Source organism: Phaseolus vulgaris, chromosome 4, assembly GCF_000499845.2.
Source record: "Phaseolus vulgaris cultivar G19833 chromosome 4, P. vulgaris v2.0, whole genome shotgun sequence".
Taxonomy (NCBI): Eukaryota; Viridiplantae; Streptophyta; class Magnoliopsida; order Fabales; family Fabaceae; genus Phaseolus; species Phaseolus vulgaris.
In genome coordinates this window covers 4,756,660-4,781,065 of record NC_023756.2, presented here as the reverse complement: position 1 = coordinate 4,781,065, position 24,406 = coordinate 4,756,660, and the positions used below count along the sequence as shown (strand labels likewise).

Below are 24,406 nucleotides of genomic sequence, written 5' to 3'. Positions count from 1 at the left end.
AAAGTTATTACCGACAATATGGCATTAAAAAGGGTTTTGCAATTAGAACTCGAAGTTCGAAAAAAGGACCTGACAAGGAATTAAGGTACTTCATCTTGGTATGTGCTAGGGCGGGAAATTACATGTCTGCGATTCCACCAGAATTAAGCACTCACCCTACTCAGACGGTTGAATGTCCGGCTCGTATAACTGTTGGAATAAAATAAGGCAAGTGGTATATTATGTCGGTACACGAGGAACACTCACATCAATTGAGCCCGACGAATTCTAGATTGTTTCACGGTAATAGGAAAATATCTTTGCAGACAAAAAGAGTGTTGGATATTAATGACGATGCTGGGGTTCGTATAAATAAGACTTTTAGGTCTTTTGTGTCTGCTGCTGGTGGTTACGAGAATCTCGACTTTGTTGAACGAGATGTGCGTAATTATGTTGCCCAAAGTAGGAGAGCATTGGGGAAGGAAGGTGATGGAAAAGCTCTCTTAAATCATTTCTGTCGCATGAGGGAATTGAATCCATAATTTTATTTTGACATTCATTTGGGCGATGATAACCGCATACGACATGTATTTTGGGCTGATGCTAGAAGCAGAGCAGCATGGGATAGTTTTGGAGACATTTTATGTTTCGATACCACATACCTAACAAATAAGTATGATATGCCGTTTGCACCTTTTGTTGGTGTAAATCATCACGGTCAATCAATATTGTTGGGATGTGGACTCCTATCTTCTGAGGACACTGATGCTTTTGTGTGGCTTTTTCAAAGTTGGTTGCGTTGCATGTCAAACAGACCCCCTGTAGGCATTGTGACCGATCAATGTAGGGCAATGAAAATTGCAGTTGAAGTTGTGTTCCCAAATGCACGTCATAGGTGGTGTCTTTGGCACATTATGAAAAAAATACCAGAAAAACTTCAAGGATATAGTCAGTACAAGGAAATGAAACGTGGAATGAAGACAGTAGTCTATAAGTCCACAAGTGTTGATGATTTCTTGTCTTCGTGGGCAAATTTGATAAGTACGTTTAACTTAAGTACAAACGATTGACTTAGTACATTATTTGAAGAACGACATCGTTGGGTTCCTTGTTATCTAAAATCATTTTTTTGGGCCGGAATGTCAACAACGCAAAGGAGTGAAAGCATGAATGCTTTTTTTGACGGGTACATTAATTCAAGCACAAGTCTCCAACAATTTGTGCAACAGTATGAGAACGCTCTGCAACATAAGGCCGAATTAGAGTGTGAAGCGGATTTTGCTTCTCTTAACACCATAATTCCCTGCACATCTCAATTAGGCATTGAAAGACAGTTCCAATCGGAATACACACATGCAAAATTGAATGAGGTGCAAGGGGAGTTTAGAGGAAAAATGAATTGTGTTGTTACTAATGCCTATATTGAGGGTGATGCATGTCGTTTCACTGTTGTAGAGGAGTCTTTCCAAAATGGTAAACCTGAACACCGCAATGTAGTAGTTCTTTTTTACCGTGAACAACTACATGTATGTTGCACTTGCTTGTTATTTGAATTTAGGGGAATTTTGTGTCGACACTGCCTTGTTGTCCTTGCTCAAGAAAAAGTGACAAAAGTCCCAAAAAAGTATGTATTGGAAAGGTGGAGTAAAAATCTAAGGCGAAAGCACACGTACATAAGATCATCCTTTGGCACAAAAGACAAGGATCCACAAGTTCAAAGGTATGATGGATTGTGCAAGAAGTTTTATGACATAGCTGAACATGCCAGCGGGGAAATTAATACAACAGAAATCTTGCATAAACAACTTGACAAATTTGTGTTGGAATATGGTCAACGAAGACATGATCAAGATAGGACAAAGCATAACATTTGTGGAGGTCCTGAACAACCAACACCAAGTACTCCTACCACAACAATCAACATCAACGGTGATATCCGTAGCCCTATACTTGTGAAAAGAAAGGGTCGGCCGCGATCAACACGACAAAAATCCAGGTGTGAAAAGGCTCCGAAAAGAAAAAATACATGTACTAGACGTCAACTTCCTAGTCAGCCAACTACGGTTAGTAAAACTATTTCTTTTCATTACCTTTTCATTATTTTGTTTACTTTGATATGTCAAATGTAAATATTATATCTAATTCAAAACTAAATGCCTTAGGGAATTGAGGAAGGAAGTTATGTGGGAGGTGTTCAAGCAAATCTGCCTGATCAAACTGAAGGGAACATGAATACATTCAATGGGATGACTAATGCAATTGCAGGGGTACGTGTCTATTGTATTTGTTGTTGTACTTCTTCACTATTTTTCACGTTTGGAACTTCTTGTTTTGTTTAATTACTACGAAATAAAGTGTAGGTGTCAAGTACGGGGTCTGTTGGCTTTCTTTCATTGTTGAACTCAGTCCAAACTAATTTACCAATATCTCAAGAATCAAATGCATCAGAGTTGTTTAGGTTTGTGACCTTAAACCCAACAAATGTTCTATAGATATCAATTTGTTCATGTAAGTTAAATTCATTATTTGGTTGCAGGTTGTAATGAAGGATCCACAAAACTTTTTGCACACAAGGAAGTGTTTTATATGACATAGAAGAGAACCTTTATCATTTTTGGTGCATCACAACTCCTCACTATTTGAACATCGTACATGGGATAAATTCCTATATGTATTGATAATATTTGTTGTACTGCAAAGTTAAGTTACAAATCAATTTCATGTCTTCTTTGTTTCAATATATGGTTATATAAAAACCATTCTTGCACCATTTGGTTGTACCTTGGGTATTGAACAAAATGATAACCATGATGTCTTCAAAATACAATCATTTTAAATTTGTTGCATTGAATTTCGTTAAATTGAATGACAATTAGGTTAGTCATAAAATTATTGTAATCCTCTCCCCTGCATGCATGCAGTTGCAGTGAGAAAAAGCAACATGAAAACCATAACCATGCAGAAAGTAATTCATGGGTCCCCACTTACAGTATAAGGGTTTCTATGACCACCACATCATGGTAAAACCCACCCAATTAACATCCACACACTGCAAGTATGTCTCACTTACACACAACATTCAATTCTATTTACAGGAATCCAAAAAAATATTTGAAAACAATGACCAAGCAGAAAGTAATTCATGGGTCCCCACTTACAGTACAAGGGTTCCAATGACCACCACATCACAGTAAAACCCACCCAATTAACATTCATACACTGCAACTATGTCTCACTTACACACAACATTCACTTCCATTTACAGGAATCCAAAAATATATTTGAAAACAATGACCAAGCAGAAAGTAATTCATGGGTCCCCACTTATTAACACATGGGTCCCCACTTACAGTACAAGGGTTCCAATGACCACCACATCACGGTAAAACCCACCCAATTAACATTCATACACTGCAACTATGTCTCACTTACACACAACATTCACTTCCATTTACAGGAATCCAAAAAAATATTTGAAAACAATGACCAAGCAGAAAGTAATTCATGGGTCTCCACTTATTAACACATGGGTCCCCACTTACAGTACATGGGTTCCAATGACCACCACATCATGGTAAAACCCACCCAATTAACATTCATACACTGCAACTATGTCTCACTTACACACAACATTCACTTCCATTTACAGGAATCCAAAAATATATTTGAAAACAATGACCAAGCAGAAAGTAATTCATGGGTCCCCACTTATTAACACATGGGTCCCCACTTACAGTACAAGGGTTCCAATGACCACCACATCACGGTAAAACCCACCCAATTAACATTCATACACTGCAACTATGTCTCACTTACACACAACATTCACTTCCATTTACAGGAATCCAAAAAAATATTTGAAAACAATGACCAAGAAGAAAGTAATTCATGGGTCCCCACTTATTAACACATGGGTTCCCACTTACAGTACAAGGGTTCCAATGACCACCACATCACGGTAAAACCCACCCAATTAACATTCATACACTGCAACTATGTCTCAGTTACACACAACATTCACTTCCATTTACAGGAATCCAAAAAAAAATTTGAAAACAATGACCAAGCAGAAAGTAATTCATGGGTCTCCACTTATTAACACATGGGTCCCCACTTACAGTACAAGGGTTCCAATGACCACCACATCACGGTAAAACCCACCCAATTAACATTCATACACTGCAACTATGTCTCAGTTACACACAACATTCACTTCCATTTACAGGAATCCAAAAAAATATTTGAAAAGAATGACCAAGCAGAAAGTAATTCATGGGTCCCCACTTATTAACACATGGGTTCCAATGACCACCACATCACGGTAAAACCCACCCAATTAACATTCATACACTGCAACTATGTCTCACTTACACACAACATTCACTTCCATTTACAGAAATCCAAAAAAATATTTGAAAACGATGACCAAGCAGAAAGTAATTCATGGGTCTCCACTTATTAACACATGGGTCCCCACTTACAGTACAAGGGTTCCAATGACCACCACATCACGGTAAAACCCACCCAATTAACATTCATACACTGCAACTATGTCTCAGTTACACACAACATTCACTTCCATTTACAGGAATCCAAAAAAATATTTGAAAACAATGACCAAACAGAAAGTAATTCATGGGTCCCCACTTATTAACACATGGGTCCCCACTTACAGTACAAGGGTTCCAATGACCACCACATCACGGTAAAACCCACCCAATTAACATTCATACACTGCAACTATGTCTCACTTACACACAACATTCACTTCTATTTACAGGAATCGAAAAAAATATTTGAAAACAATGACCATGCACAAAGTTATTATTGGGTCCCCACTTTTTAACACAAGGGTCCCTCTTACACTATAAGGGTTCCAATTAATTTATTAACAAAGACCTTCACATTCATGTGCTCCAGTGACAACTTTCTGCCCAAAATATGATATAAAAAAATTCTTAAATTAAATAACTTAAATGAAATTGAGAATGCTTCCATTCATTAAATAAAAGTATCTACATTGTTCACATCAACTCATAATAAGTAACACTTTTTTTGTTACAATTGAAAGTGTCCAATAAAAATCAAGGGCAATCTACTTCCAAATTTGTCAATACAGCTTTTCGTTGAATTTTAGACTCATGCAGCACCCACGAAGTTAGCATCTCTTGACGAAAGCGTAGGAGCTCCTTCTAAATAATATATCGTGGAATCAGTTTCCAATCACCAAACTATAAATAAAATGTGTTAAGTAATCAAAATAACTCTTACCGTGGTGTAATTGGGAAAGGTATTCCCTTCCAAGTGTTGTGAACCATCCCACAACTCCATATATTTCACAACTAAAATACCACAGTCATAACTGCATACAACCAAAATAAATTTAACCCTAAAGAAGAATTCAAAATATTAACTCCAAACCAAATTAGAGAAAATATCAAATCAAAATAAATATGAATATTATTGTCAATACTAACCTATTCGGTTGTAAGGGAACATTTTCTTTTACCAATGAAATTTGAGGACCACTCTTTCCAGAAAATTCGTCAAGAATTTCAAAAAGGTGTTGTAGACGATCAACCTACAACATGCAATTTAACAACAATGATAAAGAAATCCAAACCAAATATATTCATAAGTATTCAACAACATCCAGGTATTTACCATTGCTTTATCAATCTTGAATCGATCTTGAATTCCATGACCAATGGAGTCCAATACATGCAATTGCCTGGTTCGACAATTGAGTGCGTACAGCCACCAGTGTTCCTTGAACACGGTTGGGAAAAACACCTACAAAACATTGCAAAGTTTAAAGTCACACTCAACATCACCATTCTAACAAACACCAACAAATTTCACAGAAAACATCAATAATATTAACTTACATAATCACAATAAGATATTCCCTGATATGGGAATAAAGCATTCTCATAAAATGACATGTAATCCAAACTGGACCATGAATTTTGTACCCCATTGTTGATCATCTCCTCAATTACACGAGTCTGCAACAACAAACTCTATTATTAGTAATAACAAAAACTTAAAAGAAATCAAAATGAATTTAAATCAACACTAACCGCAAAAAACGGATTGAATGAAAAGCGATTCACCACTCCAAAATGAACAATTTGATTCATATTTAAGAAGCCGGTTACAAATAGCATAACCTACAAACACATTCAACATAACTAAGTAAATATTACAAGTAAATAGAACAACTACTACAATATGTACATTTTTACCATATTGTCAACTCTTGATCGCGGCCTTAATGATTGCAAATCCAGCCTCGTCAACATGTTGTTTTGTATATCCACAATGTCACTACATCAACATTTAACACCAACTCAATAATCAAGCAATAACAACAAATGAAGTAATGCCTACAATTATATGTACTTACCGTTTCATGTCAAACTTGAATGCAAAAAATGTTTTATAAATTTTGGAAATATCCAAACTGCATGAGCTTGGACCAGCACAGCTTGCTCCATGAGAGGTTGGGTTGGCTCCACGCACAAATCCAACTGACCACTCGTTTTCTTTAACAAGCATTTGTCGGACCTCTTTAATTTGCTTATCCAAATGATCAATTTTTAATTCGTTATCTGCAACTTTCTTCTCACAAAGTTTGTGCTGGTAAACTAAGTCGTCCCACTCACTTTTACCACCACTACCTTCCCCAACACCCTCATCAGAATCTGCTAAGGCTTCTTTCAAAATTTGGATTCCTTCCTCTTCAGCACTTACTGGCCAATCACATACAATCTGGAAAAACACTTACTTTTGAGTTAATCTAAATTTTCTGCAATAACATGCACCAAAAACTAAACAATTCGCAGATATACCTCAGCAAATAAAAAAACTTTATGTAACCTTCTTCCACGATTATTAACACTCGGCCAATGCAAAAATCGTGGAAAACCAATACACTGGGCACGGTCGCCAACACCCACATGGTGGACCGCCCACACCTATTTCCAAAAATATAATACGTAACTAATTAACAATTAAACAAAATCACTAATAATTTAAGACAACATAATTTTAGAAATTTTAACTAACCTGCAAAACAGCGACACAACCTGCCAAATATATTTCACTAACATTCTTGTCTTCGTAGTAAACTTGGGATGCCCTCGTCAAACTTGTAACTAAGACATTATACACTGCACCTCCCCAATTATATAATTGTAATGCATCTAAATTGTCTAAACACTTAAAAGCAAAAGAAGTAAATGTTCTAGAAGTTCTAGGAACATAAAATACATATAACCCTAGCAATATGTATAACCTAACAAAATCATCAACATTTTTGTTCAAATTTTTATCCTCCAACTTTTTCAAAATTGTTGATAAATTCATTTCCTCCCCTTCTTCAAACAATGTATTCACAACACCTCCCCCATCATTCTCCATTTTCACCTCTTCCCCCACAACCGGCAATCCTAATGCAAAACACACATCAAGAGTTGAAAATGGAACTATACTTTTTCTAATCCTAAATGCTTCCTTATCGGCTGCCCATCTACTTAATAATTCTCTCATGAGGCTGTTAGATATATCCAACACTTTGTCCATTTCAAGCATCCACTTAAATGGAGTTTGTTTAATCCTTTCTTGTTGAAACCTACTAAGTTTACGGTTGACATCAACAATATATTGAGTCAGCACATTGTGCCTAACTCGTACCTGCAACATCAGAACATAAACCAATAACGAAAACTTTATTTATTCAACCATGTCAATTCAAAAAATATTCAACTATTATGAACAAAATGTAAAATTAGTACCTTCATATCAGCTTTTGCATGACGGACAAAATTCTTGGACCGTGAAGTTTCCATTCTCTAAAACTTCAAAAAACCAATGACCACCACATCATGTTAAAACCCACTCAATTAACATTAATACAGTCCAACTATGTGTCACTTACACATAACATTCAGTTCCACTTACAAGAATGCAAAAACAAAATTTAAGACAATAACCATGCACAAAGTTATGCATGGGTCCCCACTTATTAACTCATGGGTCCCCACTTACATTATAAGGGTTCCAATGACCTCCACATCATGCAAAAACCCACCTAATTAACATTGATACCATCCAACTATGTCTAAACTACATACAACAATCAGTTCCACTTACAGAAATGCAAAAACAAAATTGAAGACAATAACCATGCAGAAAGTTATTCATGAGTCCCCACTGATTAACAAATGGGTCCCCACTTACACTATAAGGTTTCCAATGACCACCACATCATGTTAAAATCCACCCAATTAACATTCATACCATCCAACTATGTCTAAACTACACACAACAATCACTTCCAGTTATTGGAATCCAAAAACAAAATTTAAGACAATGAACAAGCAGAAAGTAATTCATGGGTCCCCACTTACACTATAAGGTTTCCAATGACCACCACATCATGTTAAAACCCACCCAATTAACATTCATACCATCCAACTATGTCTAAACTACACACAACAATCACTTCCAGTTCTTGGAATCCAAAAACAAAATTTAAGACAATGACCAAGCAGAAAGTAATTCATGGGTCCCCACTTATTAACACATGGGTCCCCACTTACACTATAAGATTTCCAATGACCACCACATCATGTTAAAACCCACCCAATTAACATTCATACCATCCAACTATGTCTAAACTACACACAACAATCACTTCCAGTTCATGGAATCCAAAAACAAAATTTAAGACAATGACCAAGCAGAAAGTAATTCATGGGTCCCCACTTATTAACACATGGGTCCCCACTTACACTATAAGGTTTCCAATGACCACCACATCATGTTAAAACCCACCCAATTAACATTCATACCATCCAACTATGTCTAAACTACACACAACAATCACTTCCAGTTCTTGGAATCCAAAAACAAAATTTAAGACAATGATCAAGCAGAAAGTAATTCATGGGTCCCCACTTATTAACACATGGGTCCCCACTTACACTATAAGGTTTGCAATGACCACCACATCATGTTAAAACCCGCCCAATTAACATTCATACCATCCAACTATGTCTAAACAACACACAACAATCACTTCCAGTTCTTGGAATCCACAAACAAAATTTAAGACAATGACCAAGCAGAAAGTAATTCATGGGTCCCCACTTATTAACACATGGGTCCCCACTTACACTATAAGGGTTCCAATGACCACCAAATCATGCTAAAACCCACCTAATTAACATTCATACCATCCAACTATGTCTAAACTACACACAACAATCACTTCCAGTTCTTGGAATCCAAAAACAAAATTTAAGACAATGACCAAGCAGAAAGTAATTCATGGGTCCCCACTTATTAACACATGGGTCCCCACTTACACTATAAGGTTTCCAATGACCACCACATCATGTTAAAACCCACCCAATTAACATTCATACCATCCAACTATGTCTAAACTACACACAACAATCACTTCCAGTTCTTGGAATCAAAAAACAAAATTTAAGACAATGACCAAGCAGAAAGTAATTCATGGGTCCCCACTTATTAACACATGGGTCCCCACTTACACTATAAGGGTTCCAATGACCACCAAATCATGCTAAAACCCACCTAATTAGCATTCATACCATCCAACTATGTCTAAACTACACACAACAATCACTTCCAGTTCTTGGAATCCAAAAACAAAATTTAAGACAATGACCAAGCAGAAAGTAATTCATGGGTCCCCACTTATTAACACAAGGGTCTTCACTTACACTATAAGGGTTCCAATGACCACCAAATCATGCTAAAACTCACCTAATTAACATTCATACCATCCAACTATGTCTAAACTACACACAACAATCACTTCCAGTTCTTGGAATCCAAAAACAAAATTTAAGACAATGACCAAGCAGAAAGTAATTCATGGGTCCCCACTTATTAACACATGGGTCCCCACTTACACTATAAGGGTTCCAATGACCACCACATCATGTTAAAACCCACCCAATTAACATTCATACCATCCAACTATGTCCAAACTACATACAACAATTACTTCCAGTTCTTGGAATCCAAAAACAAAATTTATGAAAATGATCATGCAGAAAGTAATGCATGGGTCCCACTAGTTAACTCATGGGTCCCCACTTTCACTACCAGGGTTCCAATGAACACCACATCATGCTAAAACACACCCAAATAAGATTCATACCATCCAACTATTGTCAACTACACACAACATTCAGTTCCAAATACAAGAATCTGAAAAATAAAATGAAGACAATCAGCATGCAAAGAGTTATTAATGGTTCCCCACTTACACTATAAGGGTACAAATGAGATAGAAATTTAATATACTGACTTCGTTTCTGGGTGTGTGTGACAATTCCTCTTTTCGGCTGAAACATAAAATATTTGCAGTATTCTAGACAACAAATACATACTCAAGGGTAAAAAACTAAATATAATATGTACACCAAATGATGATACCTATTTGCTGTTAACAAAATGTCCAAAAAAGAATAACCTTAGAGGAGGCTTTTGGAATTACAAGTACTTTTATGAACACATGATTTTCCAACTTACCAAATGTGTTAGGACTTGTAAAATTTTCATGAAATTTCATATGAAGGATTAGGAGACCAAAAACCTATAACTGCCCTTCAGGACTTAGGCCATGAACCCACGTTAATTTCTAAGATACATTTGTTGCTTCTCAGTATATCAATTTCGAACGTCAGCCAACGAAATAGAACATCAATCCAAAATCCTTCACAGTCACACACCCCATACAGATTCAGTTCCCAGGATTACCTATCATCTTGTCTATGAAAAAAAAGAAGAAATTACCTACACATTGAATTTTTAACTTTAAATTTCTGAATAAACAGATGATGCTTTTTTAACAGGTTCTTGTTATGCATGCACAATCTCAAATACATCCACTATCGCAGTCAAATTTGGTCAATCACTACACCAAAATAAACAAACTTACCTTCTCCTCCTTCCTCGTACCGTTTCGCAAACCACCTTCTCCTCCTTCCTCGCAGCGTTTCGCACACCACCGTCACTTCGCACTACTCCGCCGTCAGTTCGCACTAAACCACCCTCAGTTAGCACTACTCCGCCGTCACCGTCAGTTTGCACCTTTGCCCTCTCCGTCGTCACCGTACACAACTTCTTCTCCGCAGTCACCGAAGTCACCGTTCGTCTATCTCTACACGTTCCTATGCTTGCAGGAAATTTGAATTTCAAACCCTAATACACTCTTCCCCCTTTTCAGATCACATGCCACGTTGCTTTTACCAAAAATACCAAAAGTGTTCATGCCACATCATCCATTCCTCCACGTCACACAGGTGTAAATTGGAGCAAACGGTTTGGAAGTGTCAAATAATCATTTTCCATAAATATAATTAGTGGTCCCCTCCTTTTCTTACTTTTCCTTCTCATCATTTTTTCCTCTCCAACATACTACTGAGTCCAAAAAAAGAAAAACTTGAGGTAACCATTTCTTCTTCCTTGTCTGATAGTTCGACTTGTAAGGTTTCTAAGGTTGTGAGAAGATGCCTCTGCTTGACGTCGTCCATATTTCGGAGACGGCTTCAAAGAGTTCTCCAAGTTCTTCAAAGTCTTCTTGTATTAACGACAAAGCTAGTGCAGGTGGGATGGTCGAGGATATTTTTCTTTCGGTTAACCCCGTTGAGGGTGTCGTCGAATTGGACCTCCCGCCTAGTTGAGCCCCTCGGTATGACTAGGTGGACTCAAGCGTGTGAGAGCATTCCTCTCGATTTGATACCACTGTGTCATTAAAGTCTTTTAGTGCTAGTATAGATATGTTGAACCTTAAGTCACCATAAGAAACTGTGCTCTCGAAGGTGCTCGCCATTTGACATTGTGAATATTTTTTCTTATTAAATTTCGATTAATTATTATCTAGAAACTTGATTATCTAAAAGAGAGTATCTTTAATTTAGTATTATATCAATATCCAAAATATAAGTTAAATGAAGATACAAATTAAATTTAACTAAAAAAATATGAAATCTATAACTAAAAATTAAATATTTGATATTTGATATACAAAAAGCGCCTGACTTGAAAACAATAAAAAATAACTAAAAACGTTGAAGGAAACGACAATTATTTATTCACACTAATTTAAATTCAATGGAGAATAATATTTAGGTTACTAAAACCAGTCATGTGTGTGAAGTATAAGTAGCCCAAATTCGACTGAGAATAATATTACAATTTTACCATCTTACAATTTATATCATTCATTTTATCGGTATTCAAATTTTAATTTTATAAGAGTGGTAAAATGTAATTAAATTTAATGAAAAATTAAAATTTATAAAATTAATGGTTATGTGTATGTTTTGCCATGCTGATATGTTGAGACTGTGAACAGTAAAAACATAACTTTAATATCTCAATAAATTAATATTTTATTCATTTTCATTTTATTTTTTAACTAAAAACATTATTATATTAATATAAGTGTTTTTCAAATATATATTTTTCACTTCTCATGGTGTTATTAAAGAAACTTTTTCCTTTGCCCTCTCAGTTCTTTAACTTTGTTTTAAGTCTCCAATAAAACATTAACAGGTTTTGTTCGGTTTTGCTTTTGCACTTTCGATTTTGGTAGAAACCGTCAACTGAATAGACAGGCAGTGGTCCGTCCCTAACAAACAACGCTGCATGTTCTTTTCTCATTGCGTTCCATGCAATTCTAACTTGGAAAATGATACATTGAAACTTATGATAAGTCTTCGCGACTTCATTCACTTCTGTTCCCTCTCACCACAAACCATGGCTATCACCTTCACCATCTCCTTAACACTCTTCTTCCTCCTTCTACACTTCTCCACACACCTCCAAGCCTATACCCCAGAGGATATTATCACCATCAGTTGCGGCACCACCGGAAATTCCTCCGACGGTCAAAGAAGGTGGACCGGCGACGAAGACACAAATTACTTATCTTTCCAAGACGCCACCGTTTCAGCGAAGGCAACAACACAGTCTCCTTCCACCAATCCAATCCCCTACTCCACTGCACGCTTGTCCCGTTCCCAATTCAACTACTTCTTCCCCGTCTCGCCAGGCCCCAAATTCCTTCGCCTCTTCTTCTACCCTTCCGACTACCCTTCCTTTCCCCGCAACCAAGCTTCTTTCACCCTTCAATGCAACCAATTCACTCTCCTCAACGCTTTCAACGCCTCTCTTCACGCCGATGATCAAGCCACCACTACTATCTTTAGAGAATACGTGGTCAACGTCAACGACGGTGAGAAGCTTATCCTCACCTTCACTCCCTCCAATCCAAACTCCTACGCTTTCATCAATGGAATCGAGGTGCTTTCCATGCCAACCGATTTATATTACACCCAACCAAATGATATAGGCTTCACTCAAGTCGGAACCAGCACGCTCTACAGCGTTGGAACCAGCTATGCGCTCCAGACTGAGTATAGAATCAACTCTGGAGGCAATAAAATCCGGCCAGAAAACGACACCGGTTTGTTCAGGGATTGGGCTGACGAAAAAGCTTATTTTATTAAAGAAAATCCAAAGAATAATGATCTACCAGCTGACATCGATGGGAAGATGAGCATAACCGTGAATCCTGATTACGTGGCACCGAAGGAACTGTTCAGAACAGCGCGTAACCAGGGCACAAACGGCACTCTGAACAAAATGAGCAACCTGACTTGGGTGTTCCCCGTTGATTGTGGCTTCACTTACGTTCTCAGGCTCCACTTTTGCGAGCTTGATCCTCTTATCAATGACATGAGTGATAGGAGATTCTTCATTTACATAGCGAGCCAGTTGGCTGAAGACCGTGCAGATGTAATGAAATGGAGTGAGAAACAAAAAGGTGTAGCTGTGCACAGAAACTACGCCGTTTTGATTCCCAAGAATGGTAATCAGAAAAAGTTTAATCTCTCGCTTCAAATGCACCCTTACGAAAGCGGTGTGGATACGACTTACAGCGATGCCTTCCTGAACGGTCTCGAGATCTTTAAAATCAGCGAAGCCCAATCAAACAACCTAGCCGGACCCAACCCAGACCCGGTTCAGACTAACGGCCTCGCCGGACCTATCCCGGACCCGATTAATAACAGAAGGCGGATGATTGTAATCACGGCAGGGGTAGTATCAGGTTTCGTTTTCATCTCGCTTGTCGTTTTCTTTGTCCTGTTCTCCACCACTTCCAAGTGGACTCCGCTGTTGTTCTCAACGACCAAGTCAACCAACGACTACAATTTTTCTCTGCCGTCTGATCAATGCCATCGGTTTTCCCTCGTCCAGATCAAAGCCGCCACCAAAAACTTCGACAGCGTCTTCATCGTCGGCGAAGGGGGATTTGGCCACGTGTACAAGGGCTACATCGACAACGGTTCAATCCCGGTCGCCATCAAGCGCCTTAGACAGGGTTCCCAGCAGGGGGCTTGCGAGTTCATGAACGAGATCCAAATCCTCTCGCAGCTCCGCCATCGCCATCTGGTCTCACTCATCGGTTACTGCTGCGATAACAAAGAGATGATCCTCGTTTACGACTTCATGGGACGCGGAAACCTCCGCGACCATCTCTACGGCACCGACAATCCCTCTCGTGGAAGCAGCGCTTGAAGATTTGCATTGGCGCCGCGCGCGGTCTACGCTATCTTCACAGTGGCGCGAAGCACGTGATCATCCATCGGGACGTGAAAACGACGAACATCTTTGTTGGATGAGAAGTGGGTGGCGAAAGTTTCGGACTTCGGGCTATCCAAAATAGGGCCAAATGAGATGTCGAAGGCCCATGTGAGCACCGCCGTGAAAGGCAGCTTTGGGTATTTGGATCCGGAGTATTTTATTCGGCAGCGGCTGACGGAGAAGTCTGACGTGTATTCTTTTGGGGTGGTGTTGTTTGAGGTACTCTGTGCTCGTTCTCCTCTTATCCATACGGGAGAAACCGAACAGGTGTCACTAGCTAATTGGGCAAGATATTGCTACCAAAACGGGACAGTGGCGGAGATTGCGGATCCCATATTAAAGGGGAAGATCGCTCCACAGTGTTTCGCCATGTTTTGCGAGATTGGAATCAGTTGTTTGTCACAAGAAGGGATGCAGAGGCCGTCCATGAACGATGTCGTTTTGATGCTGGAGTCTGCATTGAAACTGCAAGAGAGTGCCGACGAAAGCGAAGAAGAAGTTCGTGAAGATGTGTTTCATAGGGATTCCAAGGACAATGATAAGTTGATGTTTGAGTTGTTTTCCGAGATTCTCGACCCAAAGCCACGTTGAACTAACTCAATAATGCTAACCCAAACTCCAAATTTATGTGTTTAGTTTCGTGATAACGTGAAAGTTTTTCTGTATAAAACTCAACCTGCTTCTATCTCTTCCCAATTACGACACGTCCAAGGTTTCTTGCTAAATTTACCTATTCTCCACCGAAATACGTGAGTTATAATATATATCCTATTATATATTATAATATATTATAACTCATAGTTAAATAATATTATATAAATAAAAAATCATACGTTTATACATGGAACAACATATTTATTAAACGGAACTCCGATTATCATAATAAAACAATTAAAAAATATTTTATAATTTTTTTATTAATAGTAAAAATTATTTTACAAACCAATATTTTTTAGTTTATAAAATGATTTCTAATTTAGTAAACATACTAACTAACTATTTTGTCTCTAAAATTAATTTATATTTAATGATATTTTTTAGTGTTCCATAACTTTACTATATGCACCACGCTTTCAAAAGCTTGGACGCATTCTACTGCCACATTTAGCTATTCGCCAACAACGCTTTCAATATCCAAACCACTCTTACCTAAATAAGCCTGTGTCTATTTAGTTGGCCCAACACTTTTACTATTTGTCACTCTTTTTATGTGATACACCATTAGCTTATAGTTTCCTTTAAAAAAAATATAATAAATATTTTACTTTTTCCTAAAATAAGTATTTGAGTAACTGTATGATCGTACGCATCACATTTTACTCAATACTCTTCTTTTGATAAAAATATAATAAATAATAAAAACATAAAATCCAAAAAATAGAAAAAATTCAAAATTAAAAATATCAACAAACAAACAATTTTTTTTCTAAGAAAAAATGTCCAGTTCTTATTGGTAGAACTACGTAATGGCAAATTCTTCCTACACCCAATCTTTTTAAACCTGCACCCAACACAATTTTAAATTTCTGGAAATACCTTTCATTTCAGAAATGAAAATCTAGAATTGAAAATAACATATTTTGGAAAACTAGATCCGAAAGAGATTATTATGATCTGAAAATTAAAATCCGGAAACAAAAATCAAAATCTCATTCGGATAAGAAAATCCACAATACAAAAAAAAAATCCAGAAACATATTATGAAAAAGGGGATCCGAAATGTATTTTTATATATATCCTATTTTATTTAAGGACATTTTTGTCTTTTCATACTGAAATTGGGTGCATTAATATGGTACAAGAAGCAATTGTCCTACGTAATCCTTGATTTTCTGTTCTTAATAGAAATACGTAGGAACAAGGTCAATCCTTATTGGGATTAATTTTCTCAAAATTTCATTTCACTTTTGCAAAAGTCCAGCTCACACCAGGAAAAATTCTTTCCAAATTGATTAAAACCTTTAGAACTATGTAAACCCTAATTTTTCATTACAAACAGACATAGGTAGGGCCAAGGACAATCCTTGTCGACCCCAAATAAAAAAATTTGATTTTTTTTCTTTATTTTTAAACAACATTTTTGTTTCTCTTTTTTTAAAAAAAAAAGAAGCAATCATTCTTAAAGAACCACACTCATTTTGCGAATTTAATTAAAGGCACTATCTTCGGACAGTACGGGTGTTAATACCTTCCCTACACGTAACCAACTCCCGAACCCCGAATCTAGTTCGCATACTAACTTTCCATTTTTTCTGTAGTTTTCTGCAATAAACTATGATAGCAACTCCATTCTCTATATTTCCAAAATCATTTTGGTTTGTCGTCCACCCGTCACGATTCCGATTGCGACACTGTGATTGTTGAAGTACCCTTTAAAGTCGCCCGATGATCTCCTCAGCCTCCTTCTTCACCTTGCTCATGGCTTCCAACTCCATCTTCAATAAGTCCATCTCAACCTCCATATTTTTTTTTTTGTATCTTTGTTCTTAATGGCAAGGGCCTCCTTATTGCCCAGCAAAGTTGCCTCAACTATTGATAAGTCCCAAATTTCTATAATAATTCATATTAAAATACAGACACTTATGGATATTATTTGATAAAATAATCTCTAATTTATGAAGTTATACCTTTTTACATATTTTGTGATTTTAATTTGAATAAGAACGATTTACTCTCAAATTTATGTTAATTTAAGGATTCTGTGGAAAAATAGAGATGATTGGGCAAAATGGGAATATACAAAGTTAAAAAGAGAAAGTTGGAACACACCAACATTCACCAAAGCTCACCCAAGCGAAGTTACTCCAGTGACGTTGGGTCTTTTTTCGTGAAACTCACCCAGGCAAGTCCAATAACGCCCAAGCAAGAAGTCACTTAGCCAACGATTGTATTATCATTATGTTATTATTATTGTAATTTTTATTTTTATTTTTCATGTTGAACATTGATAAATTGTTAATTAATATTCAAGTTTTCATGGTACTCATTTAGCGAATGATATTTCTTTGAATGCAACTTTTGTAACATTTTATTTATATTATGCATAAATCAAATTTAGGCTCCATTACTTCTACTGGAGAATTGAGAGTATTGCTTTAGTGGCCTTCAATGTCTGCGTATCACACCTTATCACCGTCTAATTGTACCGGTAGTGTTGTGCAAAAACGTTATACTTTTACCCATGTTGGTGGGTTATTGCACCTATTTGTGGTTGTGGAGATTGTTCTGTTTTGAGAACAATAACAACTGAAAAAAAATGTCGAAAAACGATTTTGGGATTGTCCTAAGTACAAGGTAAAATTTATTCAACTAGGTTTCATGCAAACTTAAGAATGTTATTTTTAAGTTATTCATTGTTTAATTTTATTCTTCTCTTCAAAACATATTAGAAGTGGAATAGTTCTAGCATGTAATTTGTTCAAATGGTGCATTGAAGATTTTAGCGATGAAAGATATGCAATTATTGTCCGACAAAGAAATAATATATGTCTTTAGAAAAAACGTTTGAAGGTCTCCACAATAAAGATTCAAATGTTGTTAGGGATGTGTTTTCTTTTTCTAATAGTATGTTCTTAATTTTGTCATAATTTCAAAATTACGAAGAAATTAACATGTCTTTATCTCTCTCTGAATTAAATGTAATGACTTTATATATTTTTCCTTTCAATGACTTTATATATTTTTCCTTTCAATGAATGACTATTTAATGTTCATCCTATGTTTTAAATACTCATTTATTGTGTTTAAAATATATTAATTTCTTTATAATAATAATAAAAACCATGATTAATATTAAATTTTTTTATATAAATATATATATATATAACGTAATATAATATAAATTAAATAATCCTAAATAATATTAAAATTATCTAAATACATTAATTTATCTAAAAAAATAATTTAAATTAATAAAATAAAAAATAATATAATTATATTTAAATTGTATTTATTTATTTTAATTTTATATTATTTTATTTTTATTTATAATTGAAATTTTATATTATTTTAATTAACTAAAATGTGTATAAAATTAATTATTAATTCTTTTTTCTTTTTTTATACACAATGATAAATTTTTAATCTTACAATTTACACTATTAAAAATAAATAAAAGAAAAATATACTTATAACCTATACAACTTTTAATATAGATTTAAATATAAATATATATAATAAAAATAAATTTATAATTAAATAATATAAAAAAAATATTAAAATAATAATATTAAAAATTGTAACTTGTATAAAAAATATGAATTATCAAAATTATCCTAAATCAAAACACTCTCAACTAATTAATCTAAACATATAGATATGATATGTTTATCAAATAGCAACATTACTTATTTTTATATTATTTTATTTTTATCAAACTAAATTTATATAATAAATATGTTATATTTTAAAAATAAATCCCTTTAGTTTCACCGGTAGTTTCACCGCTAAAAAAGTAGTTCTACTAGGTTATGAAGGTCCCCCATCCTATAAAACTCATCCCTTGGCTTCCTTTTGAAGAGCCTCACATCTCCATTCCTTTGAACCATGGCTGAACAAGCAGCATCCCCAGAACCTCTCAAAGTTATCCAAGTTTGTTCAGTGGCACCACTTCATGAACCAACCCTTCTTCCCACCTCCCTTCCACTAACCTTCTTCGACCTCTTATGGCTTCGATTTCCACCTGTTCAACGTCTCTTCTTCTATCCCTTCCCACACCCAACCTCTTCATTCCTTCACTCTCTTCTTCCCTCTCTCAAACACTCTTTTTCCCTCACTCTCCAACACTTTCTCCCTTTCGCCGGCACCCTCACATGGCCTTCTCACTCTCCCCAACCCATCATCAACTATCTCCCCGGTGACACTGTTTCCTTCACTGTTGCTGAGTCCCACCAAAACTTCAACCATCTTTCCTCCCATCTCTGTGAAGCATCACAACGACACAACTTAGCACCCAACTTGGCCAATTCCCATGATAAGTCATCTCTGTTGGCAGTTCAAGTCACTTTGTTCCCAAATGCTGGCTTTTGCATTGGAATCACCACACACCATGCAGCTTTCGACGGAAAATCTTCTACCATGTTCCTCAAATCATGGGCCTACATATGCTCTAACCTTCAAAACCCTACTACACCATCCTTACCTCAGCATCTTACACCTTTCTTTGACAGATCATTGATAAGAGACCCTTCTGGAATCGGTGAACTGTACGCGGAGTCGTGGAAGAATAAGAATGGTTCCAATAACCGAAGTCTCAAGGTGTGGGAGTCTCTTACGGAAGCACCAAGCGATGGACTCAAAGGTTTGTTTGAATTGACCCCTTCACAGATTCTAAAGCTCAAACAACATGGAAACTCTAAGATGAAAGGGAATGTTCATCTGTCAACCTTTTGTGTTACGTGTGCTTATGTGTTGGCGTGTTTGGTCAAAGTGAAACAAGTGAAGGAAGAAAATGTGTTTTTCATATTTAGTATTGACTGTAGATCGCGGTTGGACCCTCCAATTCCTGCCACATATTTTGGAAATTGCGTTGCAGGAGGGAGCTTTGTGGTCCTGACTAAGGAGTTGGTTGAAAAAGATGGGTTCATTTGTGCTTTGGAGGGGATAGTTGAGACTTTGAACAGGGTGAAGGAAGAGGGAGTGTTGAAGGGAGCAGAAAGATTTGGTGCGGGTATGAATAAACCCAGGGAGACTAGATTCTTTTCTACTGCTGGATCTCCATTGTTTGAGGTTTATGGTATTGATTTTGGGTGGGGAAGGCCAAAGAAGGTGGATATGATATCCACAGACAAAACTGGAGCATTTTCTCTCAGTGAAAGTAGGGATATCAGTGGAGGAATTGAGATTGGACTGGTGTTAAGTAAAGCTGAGATGGAAGATTTTAGTACCCTTTTTGTTCAAGGACTTGATTCTCTTTAAGTTTCAAGCTTCATTGCTCTCAGAAAAATGTAATCTTTCCCTTTCATATCTACCCACTTTATTCATATATGTTAGTTTAGTGGGATAAATAAATGAAAATGACTGTGTGGTGAGAATTAGCTTATTCTGTTATAAGAGCTGATTCAATAATGCAGGTATATGGAATACTTACAGATACTTTGATACTATCATTTTTTTTTCTTTCTAAAGATATTATTATTTTAGTTTAAAATTTTGTTTATATTTGTTTTATTAGTTAAATAAAATATTTTATTATTAAACGGAGTTATAAATGTGAATGTGAGAAAAAAATGGTAGTGTGAAAGAATAATTTGTCTGTGGAATACACCAGGAAAAGTATACTTTGAAAATTCAAAGAGTAAAATTTGAAAATTCAAAGAATTAAATTTGAAAATTATAAAAAATTATAAAGTGGGTGTAGAAGAAAAATGGGTATCAATGCACCATGTTCATATAATAGTTCTCTTGTGGAAATTATGCTTTTGTTATCAACTAGTTCACGCAGGTAGTTTTCTTATTTTCTTATGTCCGAATTCTGTGTTCTGTTCTTTAACATGAATGTGATGGATCCTTGGTTTGTGTGATGCAATTAAATTACCTTGAATAAAGCATAAAGAGGTATTCTTTTTCTATGTGACACACTTTCCAACAAACACTGTTTGGACAGCATGTGGTAAACAAATAGACCATCTTCAAAGATACACACACAATTTTGTTCTTTTAAAAGATATGTATACTAGTATTTTGACCGACTCGTGTATGGGAATATTTTAAATATTTCATATTTAAATAATAATATTATAATTTTAAATAATAAATAAATCATATATATTAAAATAGATTTATTTTTCTAAAATATAATATATTAAATTATAATATTAGTTATACAATATTTTATAATTTTAAATTAAATGAATTAAAAATCATATAAATATAAAATACATACAATTGTTATATTAAAAATACAATATAAAAAAAATTTGAAGATTAAATAATATTTTAAAACACTTAGAAGACGATAAATGAGAATGAATAACAGTTAACCGCACTATTATATTTTAAAAATTATAAACTTAATTTATAATATTATAATATTAAAGAAATAAAGAAAAATAATGTTAATATATTACATTTAATATCATATTGAATATGTTTTATCATAATTATAAATCAAAATCACATTAATTATTGATTACATAATTTAAATAAAGATAAAATCTACTAAAAATAAAAAGTATTATGATCTAAATTAATGATTTATACAGGATAATTGTATGGTCTCTTTTTTCAATATTACCTTTTTGAAGGAGATATAATGTTATCAAAATAATTAAATAAAATCTATAAAATATAAAAATAATAAAAAATATGAATTAAATATACCTTTTATTTGAACACTCTTGGGAATCATATGAGCTTTCTGAACTATGTGTTATTTTCATATAGGTGTGTTAAATTCATTTTATAGCTGCAAAAATAAAATATAGGGAATCTTTTAGATACAATATCCATGAGGTAATAATGAAGAAAGTAATTTTAAAAATCATATATTGGTGTAGCTGTCTTATTATACATGTTAACCACATAGCAATGATAAACACATTGTTCTAAAGACAACAAGTCATAACTTAAAATATATAATCGTATTTTGGAAAACATTGTATACTGACTTCTTATTATTAAATAAACACTTTTTGACATAGTAATTGTCACATAACGCAGCATATCATGAATTATCAGAAATACTGTTACAAAATAATGCAACAACTTCATTACTTTTTACCAACTCTATTTAACGCTCAATTCATACAACAATTTCATGAAAAATGTAAAATAATTTCCAGAACAACATGAGTAAGATGTATTGTTAAATTTAAATCTTTGTAACAGAAGAAATACTCAGTAAAACAACAGAACATACTAAAAAACAATACAAAATGGACTACATAGTTGCTTTTCTTTAGGTGTTATAATATAAGTGTTGATAAATATTATATTTAATGTCAACACATCTCAATTAGCACAACACGTTAATTGCATTATTGCAAAAAGTAAAAAAATCTAAATATAACCATGGACAATTAATAAAATCATGAAAATATTTAAAAAAAATTATGAAGAATGATTGCGTACTTGTCATAGTTTTTGTCTCAGTAGTTTAAAGAAATATACAACTCAAGTTAATAGTTACAGAATAAATAAGATAGAATAATATGATACAATAAATTTAATTAACAAAAACTTCTATTAATTTTTGTTCATCGGTGACTGTGCCGCTTGTTCTTGTAAACAAACAACCAAATACATGTCTGAATGCATTACAACAATTAGTTATTTTAATTGAAATAATTTTTTAATACATAATTTAATGTTTGTATTTTTTAGAATTAAATATTTTAGAATTATTATTTATTAATATTTTGAATAATTTAAGAATTTTATTTATTTTAGATATTTTATTTAAGTAGGACATTAAATAATTTAAGATTTTTATTTTTTTTAAAATTTTAAATAATTTAGAAATTTTATTTATTGTAAATTTTTATTTAAGTATGACATTCAATAATTTAGGATTTGTATTTATTTATTTATAATTTTAAATAATTTAGGAATTTCATTTATTGTAATTTTTTTTATTTAAGTATGACATTCAATAATTTAGGATTTCTATTTATTTTTAATTTTAAATAATTTAGGTATTTTATTTATTGCAAATTTTTATTTAAGTACTACATTTATTAATTTAAGATTTGTAAATAAAAAAAAATTGTGTTTCTATACGGAAATAGGAATACAACAAATTATGCAAACTACTGGATAAAATAACAAAAAATAACTACATAAACCAATATGACAAATTATTGAATACATGAATTTGGTTCTCTACAGAAACTTGAATTTGGAGTTAGGCACATAAATTGATGCCAAGTACTCCACCAATAAAATAAAAGAATATTACAATGGTACTTAAAATAAGTGAACCATAAAGTATCAATACACATGACAATCCAAATTGAACACTGAGCTCAATAGAAATATCCACAAAAGCAATATCATTTAACAATTTGTATATAATTGCATGATTAGTTTTTATCGTATTTTGTAAAACAATAATGTTAGTTAACTAAAAAGAATACAACATACCTCACCACAGATGTTCATAGAGTTCAATCTACCCTTGGTTGGCAACCTAGTATTGTCATCCCAATTCTGAATCTGATATGCTTTGAAGCAGTAAAGAAAGAATACCAAACAAAACATTTTGCTAAGTTATATAATATATTACTAATTATTAAGGTCAGAAAAATGAAGTGATATTATAAGGCCCAACTAAAGAAAAGGATTGATATTATAAGACCCAACTCACAAAAAATGTTGTTAGATGACACTTAGCAATAAGATTTAATGAATGTAATAATGAATACATAGGAAGTGATGAGCAGTAAACCATCATTACACGTAATTAGTGATGGAAACATAAACAGATTTCAACAAAATAAACTTTCAAAAGTTGGATCAATGAACAAATTAGATGAAGAAGAAAAACATTAGATTGCCAAAAAAAAATCGTTAAAGAGATGAACTGAATGGACAAAAAAGCTAAATGCAAGAAACACTGGCAAATAAGAAAACAAACTGCAAAAAACAAAAAAGAATGGATGAACAAAATGAACAAAAAAGGTAAATGCAAGAAATACTGAACAAAAAAGAAAACAATATGCAAAAAAATGAAAAGAATGAGATTAACTAATGGATAGAAAAGCTAAATGCAAGAAACACTGAACAAAATAGA

At 34.2% G+C, this 24,406-nt stretch overlaps 3 protein-coding genes and 1 pseudogene across 3 annotated transcripts; 3 read left to right on the top strand and 1 right to left on the bottom strand.

The window, feature by feature from the left end:
* The first annotated feature begins 1,118 nt into the window (after positions 1-1,118).
* Positions 1,119-2,522, top strand: LOC137836756 (protein FAR-RED ELONGATED HYPOCOTYL 3-like). The gene is made up of 4 exons (XM_068645479.1): positions 1,119-2,042; positions 2,142-2,246; positions 2,340-2,437; positions 2,516-2,522. The coding sequence occupies exons 1-4, from the start codon at positions 1,119-1,121 to the stop codon at positions 2,520-2,522; spliced, it is 1,134 nt and encodes a 377-aa protein (XP_068501580.1).
* Positions 2,523-4,951: 2,429 nt separating this feature from the next.
* LOC137836384 (ubiquitin-like-specific protease 1A) lies at positions 4,952-6,325 on the bottom strand. The gene is made up of 7 exons (XM_068645113.1): positions 6,228-6,325; positions 6,063-6,152; positions 5,868-5,987; positions 5,644-5,772; positions 5,457-5,560; positions 5,251-5,341; positions 4,952-5,171 (listed from the first exon to the last, which is right to left on the bottom strand). Exons 1-7 carry the CDS (start codon positions 6,282-6,284, stop codon positions 5,064-5,066), a joined length of 699 nt encoding a protein of 232 aa, XP_068501214.1. The 5' UTR covers positions 6,285-6,325; the 3' UTR covers positions 4,952-5,063.
* A 6,340-nt stretch (positions 6,326-12,665) lies between these two features.
* LOC137837011 (receptor-like protein kinase FERONIA) lies at positions 12,666-15,303 on the top strand (annotated as a pseudogene).
* Positions 15,304-19,122: 3,819 nt separating this feature from the next.
* LOC137837014 (malonyl-CoA:anthocyanidin 5-O-glucoside-6''-O-malonyltransferase-like) lies at positions 19,123-20,780 on the top strand. Its single transcript, XM_068645823.1, has one exon. The coding sequence runs from the start codon at positions 19,222-19,224 to the stop codon at positions 20,590-20,592; it is 1,371 nt and encodes a 456-aa protein (XP_068501924.1). The 5' UTR covers positions 19,123-19,221; the 3' UTR covers positions 20,593-20,780.
* Positions 20,781-24,406: the final 3,626 nt, after the last annotated feature.